Source organism: Eurytemora carolleeae, unplaced genomic scaffold, assembly GCF_000591075.1.
Source record: "Eurytemora carolleeae unplaced genomic scaffold, Eaff_2.0 scaffold194, whole genome shotgun sequence".
Taxonomy (NCBI): Eukaryota; Metazoa; Arthropoda; class Copepoda; order Calanoida; family Temoridae; genus Eurytemora; species Eurytemora carolleeae.
The window spans coordinates 19,949-29,014 of record NW_019396489.1 but is presented as its reverse complement, the minus strand read 5'-3'; the positions used below and the strand labels follow the sequence as shown (position 1 = coordinate 29,014).

The following is a 9,066-nucleotide window of genomic DNA, read 5'->3' as shown; positions in this document are numbered from 1 at the left end:
TCCAGCACCAATATTTCGTAATTTTTTAATTTAAATATTTTATCTTCTATTTTTTTTGGAAAGATGGAAGAAAACTACCTAAGGGACTGTTTGCTTATTTAACAGAGAAATTTAAATCTTACATAAACTTTAAACATACAGAATCAAAAAAGTTATTTTAAAAAAATTCTTGAATAAATCTTGAAAGTATGTTAAAAATAGTTGCTTGTTTTTAAATGTAGGAATAAAATGCATTAATTATGAAAAGATTAATCTTGTCCTAGAACGAGGGAAGGAAACACCATGACAAATGTTTTATTATATTTGTGCAGGAAACCCTGCCCTATCCTTGGCATTGGGTGGAGCCGGCCTGGCTCTGGGGGCACATACCCTCGCGCTTGGGGGCAGAGCTCTTGTAGGTCAGTGTATACTTTACTTCTAAAACAAAGTTGAAAAATGAATGCCGCAAACAATTTCACGGATCATGGACGATCCTTAAATTTTATCTTAACTGTCAAGTTTGATGGGAACACCATATTGTAGAAAAGAAAAGGCTAAAGTTGATCTGGTTGATATCTACTCATCTCCACAAAATAACTTTATATTTCAAAGCTACAAACAAAAATACTGTTTTAAATAAAATATTGGTATAAATCGTTTTTAATATTTGATGACATAACTTACTATAGGGGTATATGTGGGGTAAAATGAAGAGCGATGGGATCTGGTTTAAATTTTAAAATGTTTTATGACTTCTGAAAAATAAATACCCTGTTGATTAATTGTAGAGTTCATCATGGATTTTAAGCATTAACTATATTTAAACGTGTTTACTTTTCAATTATTCTTGTGTCGTTGTCGAAGGTAGGTTTGGTTTGGAAGTTGCTCCGGGATAAGAGGAGGGGTGGTTCTTTTTAAAAGACGACATCTACTGGAGAAAGGTTTCAAAAATGATTTATGGTCTACACCAGGGAGTATGGCATAGAAGGGAGATACCACTGACGCGGCCCGCCCATACCATATGATTGTACATGATTTGCAGACCGTACTTCTTTTGAATTAGAAATATTTGTCTGTACAATTACCACGTTTACAATAACCTATTCTGAATATTTCTTATACAAATGGAGTACCCGTCTGCAAAGCATTCATAATCATATGGTAGGGCGGGCTGCGTCAGTGGTCTACCTTCTATTCCATACTCTTTGGTCTACAGTCTACACATATGCATCATGAATTGCACATTTCATAATTTTGAATGATGAAAGTTATCAAATATTCAGGACGCCTGCTCAATGGTAGAGGAGGTGGTCGAGGACGTGGACGAGGACAAGGACTGCGTAGAGGTTTCCGAGGTTCAGGGAGAAGAGGATTTTTAGGATAAAGATCTTTATTCATAATTTAAAGATTAAAATTCCGTTGTTCAGTAAAAAAAAGTGCGATCATGAAAAGTGTATTTAAAAAATAAAACGAAAATTATAAAATATTAGTGTTTAAGTGCATAAAATTCCAGTCTGTCCCACTTCATACGAAGATTTCTATGTGAACTTTTCACAAATTAGATTATCATCCTGCATAATAATATACTGTTAAAACCTTAATGTGTTGTCTAAAAATGTGATTTTTTGATTCTTTTCCTGTTTTTATGTTTTTTAATAATAAATTTAGCTTTTCTCAATTCAAAGCTAATTGTTCTGTAATCAAAACAGTAAATACAGTTCCTTGTATAAAGAAAGAAAGTAAATCATTATTTATAAATCTGAAAAAAAAAACAATTATCTTTAAGTTTAAGATAGGTATTGTCCTTCCTGGTTTAGCGAGAAGCAAAATTAAAAGTTCTACAATAAGTAGCAAAGTACAGTACAGTACAAAGTACAAGGCAAAGTACAGTACAGTACAAAGTACAAGGCAAAGAACAGTACAGTACAACGCAAAGAAAAGTACAGTACAACAGTAATCGTCGTATTTATCAATACAATGAAGACGACTGTCGATTTCAATTTTCTATTTCTACCAAGCTTTTAAACAGCATGGATACACATAAACATGGCAACAAAGAAAGCTGTAAATTAACAGCTTCTCTTTGATTACTTGTAAACTTATAATTTGAAAAAAAGCCTGTTAAAAATCAAAACTTAAATATAAAAGTTGTCTTCATTGATATAAACGCTGCATGATAAATATTTTGAAGTGACACAATAAGGAAGTTCGTGCATTAACTTTGTAAGCATGTTACATTGCACAAATTCATGAAAATAATCTTGTATAAATCTGATAAATTAAAAATAAGAGCCTCTGAAATATAAAGTTTGTATAGTTCATAGTTGTAAACTTGCTGCAAGTAACGTAAAACTACCTACAAGATACTACAGGGTTATCCACAAAGGATGAGACTGTAAAGACGACCCAAAACTCTAAACAAATGACGATTTAAAGCTTGATTTTTGGTTTCTGCATTCAATTTTGTATTTTGATGGTGTATGTTTGTTGACAGATAACAGCGACACGACAGATGAACTGGTTTATTTAAGGCCCGTCTGAACTCCGGGTAGGTAACTAAATACAGTCCGGATAATTCCTTGGTCGATCGGCCACAAACACACACCACAGAGTAACCCCGTCACAAGAAATCGATAACAAAAACCTGAATTCCCAAAAAAATAACATAAATTATAGGTCATGGTTACTTGTACAATGTTATAATAAATGTTAATAATAGAAAAAATCTTACGATTTATTTTTCCATGGTTCGGGGAAACTTATTGTTGGTCAGTATTGAAATTCTATTTTTAAACTTCTGAAAAAATTACAGCTGAATATTTTACGAAATTCACTAATGCTTCATATGAAAATATTTTGTTTAACTTTAATGATTTCACAATAACAAAAATGGTTGAAGTTCCGTGGGACAAAGAACAAAGAGTATGCGGGCTGAAATAATTTGGTTTGGCCTGTCTCCGAGAGGAAATTTTACGTTGAAGACGACATTATCCAGAGGTCTTAAAGTTAATGGTTAACAATGTTATGATTAAGTACAGGTTTGGCCAACAAGGAATCCTGAATGCACCAAAAAATGGACAATCGTCTCTGAAGTCTCATCTTTTGTGGGTAATCCTGTGTGTCGGAATATTTCAGTCATATTTTAATCTCTCATTTAAAATACATATGACGTAATAGACCTTATATAATTCACTTTTAAAAAAATCAACATAAAAGGGGTGAAAATTGGTTCTACAGTTAAGACACGTACTTCAATGTAATGAAGACGACTTTTCTATTTGAGCTTCTCATGCTTTTCAAGTTCATGTGTATCCATGCTGTCTTAAATCTAAAGTCGTCCTCATTGTATTGATACATACAACAACGACTGAAGACCTCTAGTTCACCGTGAAGCGTAGAGTGAATTGTATAAATGAGTTTAAATGCCTCTAAAGTAAAGCTTTATTTAGATAGAACATTTGTTGTAAATGAAAGCGCTGAATAATAGCAAATGGAAGGTCACAATTCTTCAGAATTTAGGATAAAAAGTTTTTTGATTACATTTACTTGAATATATTAACTTGGGGTTATATCTGAATATAATTAGTATTTAAACAGCTTAAACCAAATGTAGTTCTTAGTTCTCAGAGATACAAAGTAGATATGGTTAGTTCTAATCAATATTCATAGACTTTCATAAAACTGTGAAAGAGAAAGACGACTTTTAAAGGGATTGTAAGCGTAATTTTATATGACCCTTTATACAAAGATAACAATACCGGATCCACAACGGTACCCATGAAACCATTATCTGATCAATAATGTGGACGATATTGTAAGGGTACCGTTGTGAATCGGGCATTGCAATATTTGAATGGAGGTTTACTTGAAATTAAACTTGTGCTAATTTGATGTTAATACAAAGCATAATAGGTAACTGGCAACTTGAAATCAGGCAGCGGTCAAACTCCGTTACTTACGAATGCCGCAATGAATTATTAGACAGAGAGAGAGCCAGTTCTAGCCGCGGCGCTCGGCCCCCTAGCCACAGCGCTCGGCCCCCTAGCCTGTCCTAGCCGCAGTCTGTCTCCCCATTTTTATGATACTGCCCGTAACTGTAAAATGTGTCTTTCTTTGCCTTGAATGATTAAATCAGACATTTCAAGACTTGAACCGATCCAGGAGACTTAACTTGACCTTGGGATCCAGGAGACTTAACTTGACCTTGGGATCCAGGAGACTTAACTTGACCTTGGGATCGACATATATTTAAAGTTTTAAGTTGTCTTTACTCTTTACAGTCTCATCCTTTGTGGGTAACCCTGTATTTCAAATTGACACACTTTTATTGAAAAAAATATTTTTATATTAAAAATGGGTGTAAAAGTCGACAAACATTAAAGAAAATTCATTACAATTGTTAAAGAATTTCCGCTTGGCCTTATATACATTTAAATTTAAAATTTCCTTATTACAACATAGGTCGAGGTTTACAATCGGTGCACAAATATTTGACCAATGCCCCGCTATTTTCATAATTTATATTTAAACTTGTCTTTGATAAAACCTTAAAATCAAAAGTCTATGAAATATGATTGTTCATTTAGGAGTGATGTATTTAAGAATCGACGTTGAAAAATGTAACAAAAATTCCAAAGTAAAGTAAATAGATGTTTAGGAACATATTTCTCAATTTAAATTTGTCAATAAATCAATGCTTTAATAAACTATTTCTTTTTTATCATTATACTGAATTTCATATTCTTTATGAATTTGTTCGCAGAATTCTTCAAATGTCGTCTTTTCAATAAAAATGCCAGGAAATCTACAGAAAATTTGTTGAAGAATAAGACATTACAGAAACCAATAACTGAATAAGTTTACTTATTTTCGATGATAAAAGCAAATGTTTTATTTGCTCACCCTGTTCCTATACAAATAATTATTTTATTGTACAATTTTTGTTACATTTTTCGTGACTCGTCATAGCATAATTTTTAAACCCAATTCTCGAAATCATTCCTCCAAAATCAACAATCTATGAGGATTTTAAAGATTAAATTTGCACTCTTGTTGAACAAATATGCAGAGGTCACAAATAAATCCTAAAAAATTCTTTATAAAACTGCATTCTCAGCTCAACTTCCATGTTTAGCTAGACACTCCCTTTAAATGAATAAAAGGAATACGTTTTAATTGTAATATCAAGCATTTACTGCACTTTTAAAAATTCAAAAGCTTAAAATACTTATTGGACTATTTGCATAATATTTGTATAACACCACATCAATATAAATCATATTTTTTATTCAGGGTTATCTTGTTGTTTCCATTTCTTTCTGTCTTCTAACCAGCCAGATGAATGCTGCTCCAGCTCCGGCTCCAGTTCCGGCTCCAGCTCCAGCTCCCTTATTTAGTAAATATTATTTTTAGAATCATAAAGAATCTGTAAAGTCATTTTCATTAGAAAATATCTAGCAAACAAAAATATAAAAATATAATTTATAATTTCTTTTTCTATTTACAATTAACATATATACAAGAACATTTAAATCAATACAATGAAGACGACTTTTCCCTTTAAGTTTTGATTTCTAACAACCTTTTTCAATTTCAATTCAAGATTACAAATAAACGAAGATAAAAAATAATTAACACATTCTCTTGGTTTACATGTTTATGTGAATCCAACCTTGGTAGAAATTAAAAATTTACCTTCATTGTATTGATATACAGGGTGTCCCAATAAACATGGGAATTCAGTGACGAATTCGATATCGTCTTTTTAAATAATTCTTTGATTTAGTATAGTGATACCTACTGAGAAAGCTGTAATCTGTAAGAGTTTCGTCTGCTATGTTTACAATTTGTTTGTTTAAGTTTTCATTGCATACGGTTGTACTTTGTAAAACAAAGAATTATGACAGTTTACATACAGAGTAAACTTGTCAGACTTCACTGTTCATCTTGCGGAGACATTATAGACACATCTTTACAGCCATTTACCGTTTTCATAAAATAAACTCTAGCAGACAAAATAAACTCTAGAAGAAAAAGTAATTCCCATGTTTTTTGGGACACCCTGTAATTCGACGACAACTGTACATTCCAAGGTGTTTTGTTTTTAGTTATAGCTACACTAACCCATATAATTGACAATCTGAACGCGTTTAAAGGCGCTGCATTGGGTGCAGGAAAAGGATCTTTATTAGGTCAGTTTCAACATTATGAACACTTCCTAATCCTTCCCTATTTTCAAACATAAAGGCTCCCTTTGTTCTTATAAATTAATTATGAGCACTTCGATCTTTAAAATCATCCAGACACTTGCCGCAGGCGTGATACGCCCCAACCTTCCTGGGGGCGAGCGCCAGGAGGATTTTAAAGATCGGTTTTGCGCTCTTTCTTAGCAATAATTAACGAACACTGTACACTGTACACTACACAAAGGCGTACACGGGGATGGGGGTAGGCTACAGGAGCTCAGCCCCCCCCCCCTGGATCAGTAAAATCTTAGGTTTCACTGGTGTTTGGAAAGGAAAAACTGGAAGTCCCCCCTGGAAAATTTCCTGTGTACGCCCCTAGCTCTAATCCCTTTCATAAAAAAAAGATTTTGTTAATATTTAGGAAGTCTGCTGGGTGGTTTGTTGGGACCTGGGGGAGATGAAGAGGACCCAGAATATGACAATTATGATGAGGAGGGATATGGGCATCATGGAGGATATGGGGGATACGGACAACATGGGGGATACGGGGGATATAGGCAACATGGAGGACATGGGGGGTATGGGCAACATGGAGTACATGGGGGTTATGGGGGACATGGAGGACAGGTGCAATATGATGAATATGATTACTGATAACTTAATATCGGAGAGAAAGGATTATTTTTATTTATTTATCATCTGTAAAATTGTATTATCAGTGTTAATAAAAATCAATAAAGTGTTTTCTATTACATGATGTTGCTTAAATAGTTGTGTGTATGAGTCATATATTCCCTTGTCATATTCTGTTTAGTGACATTTCCCTTGTAATATTCTATTGATAGTATAATAACCCTGGTCATATTCTGTTTTGTAACATTTCCCTTGTCATATTCTGTTTAGCGACATTTCCCTTGTCATATTCTGTTTATAGTGACATATCCCTTGTCATATTCTGTTAAGTGACATTTCTCTTGTCATATTCTGTTTAGTGACATTTCCCTTGCCATATTCTGTTCAGTAACATATTTCCCTTGTCATATTCTGTATGGTAACTTTTCTCTTTTCATTTTCTGTTTAGTAACATTTCCTTTTTCATGTTCTGTTTAGTAACATTTCCCTTGTCATATTCTGTTTAGTAACATTTCTCTTGTCATATTATGTTTAGTAACATTTCCCTTGTCATATTCTTTTTAGTAACATTTTCCTTGTCATATTATGTTTAGTAACATTTCCCTTGTCATATTCTGTTTAGTAACGTTTTCCTTGTCATATTATGTTTAGTAACATTTCCATTGTCATGTTCTGTTCAATGACATATCCCATGTCATATTCTGTTTAGTAACATTTCCCTTGTCATATTCTGTTTAGTGACATTTCCCTTGTCATATTCTGTTTATAGTGACATTTCCCTTGTCATATTCTGTTTATTAACATTTCCCCTGTTATATTCTGTTTAGTAACATTTCCCTTGTCATATTCTGTTTAATGACATATTCCTTGTCATATTCTGTTTATTAACATTTTCCTTGTCATATTATGTTTAGTAACATTTTCCTTGTCATATTCTGTTCAATGACATATCCCTTGTCATATTCTGTTTAGTTCAAGCTCTCCTCTTAAGATGTGGAATAACCTGCCTCTTGACTTAAAAAGAAGCAACTCTCTAAGTATACTAATAAATTCTCTTTTTGAAAATTATAGGACAATGTGTTATATACCGAATTGCTATTTATGTAAAACTAATTAGATATGTTTTAATATGCTTTGATATTTGTTGTGTACATGTCAGACAATTGCTTTGAACTCTAGTTATTCGAATTAATGTATAAGCTATTTTGCATAAGATAAATTCGCACCCTGATCTCTAATCGTTCTCCTTAAATCTATTTAATTGAAATGTTTTGTTATTATTACTAAAATTAGGTGGAAAAATAATCAAAACAGCCAAGAGCTATTTTCCACCTAATTGCTTTATACTTGTACTGTTAATATAATCATCAATTTGTAATTGTAAACTCTATCAGTACACAAATACATGTATTTTAGCAATAAACTTTATCTTATCTTATCTTATCTTATATTTCTCTTGTCATATTCTGTTAAATAACATTTCTCTTGCCATATTCTATTTTTTAACATTTTCCTTGTCATATTATGTTTAGTAACATTTCCATTGTCATGTTCTGTTCAATGACATATCCCTTGTCATATTCTGTTTAGTATTATTTCCCTTGTCATATTCTGTTTAGCAATATTTCTCTTGACATATTTAGCAATATTTCCCTTGTCATATTCTGTTAAGTAACATTTCTCTTGTCATATTCTGTTAAGTAACATTTCCCTTGTCATGTTCTGTTTATAGTAACATTTCCCTCGTCATATTCTGTTAAGTAACATTTCTTTTGTCATATTCTGTTTAGTAACATTTCTCTTGTCATATTCTGTTAAGTAACATTTCCCTTGTCATATTCTGTTAAATAACATTTCCCTTGTCATGTTCTGTTTCTAGTGACATTTCCCTCGTCATATTCTGTTTAATGGCATATCCCTTGTCATATTCTGTTTAGCAATATTTCTCTTGTCATATTCTGTTTAGTATCATTTTCCTTGTCATATTCTGTTTAGTAACATTTCCCTTGTCATATTCTGTTTATAGTAACATTTCCCTCGTAATCTTCTGTTAAGTAACATTTCTTTTGTCATATTCTGTTTAGTAACATTTTCCTTGTCATATTCTGTTTAGTAACATTTCCCTTGTCATGTTCTGTTTAGTAACATTTCCCTTGTCATATTCTGTTTATAGTGACATTTCCCTTGTCATATTCTGTTTAATAACATTTCCCTTGTCATATTCTGTTTAGTAACATTTCCCTTGTCATATTCTGTTTAATAACATTTC

General features: G+C 32.3%; 1 protein-coding gene across 2 annotated transcripts; it reads left to right on the top strand.

Moving 5' to 3' along the window:
• The first annotated feature begins 2,110 nt into the window (after window positions 1-2,110).
• Window positions 2,111-6,968, top strand: LOC111704244 (glycine-rich cell wall structural protein). 2 transcript variants are annotated; one of them, XM_023476429.1, is made up of 4 exons: window positions 3,557-3,624; window positions 5,272-5,374; window positions 6,087-6,170; window positions 6,586-6,928. In XM_023476429.1, exons 1-4 carry the CDS (start codon window positions 3,622-3,624, stop codon window positions 6,816-6,818), a joined length of 423 nt encoding a protein of 140 aa, XP_023332197.1. In that variant the 5' UTR covers window positions 3,557-3,621; the 3' UTR covers window positions 6,819-6,928. The 2 variants fall into 2 exon arrangements, with proteins under 2 accessions (XP_023332198.1, XP_023332197.1); XM_023476430.1 differs by lacking the exon at window positions 6,087-6,170 and having other exon boundaries at window positions 2,111-3,624; window positions 6,586-6,968.
• The last annotated feature ends 2,098 nt before the right edge of the window (window positions 6,969-9,066 follow it).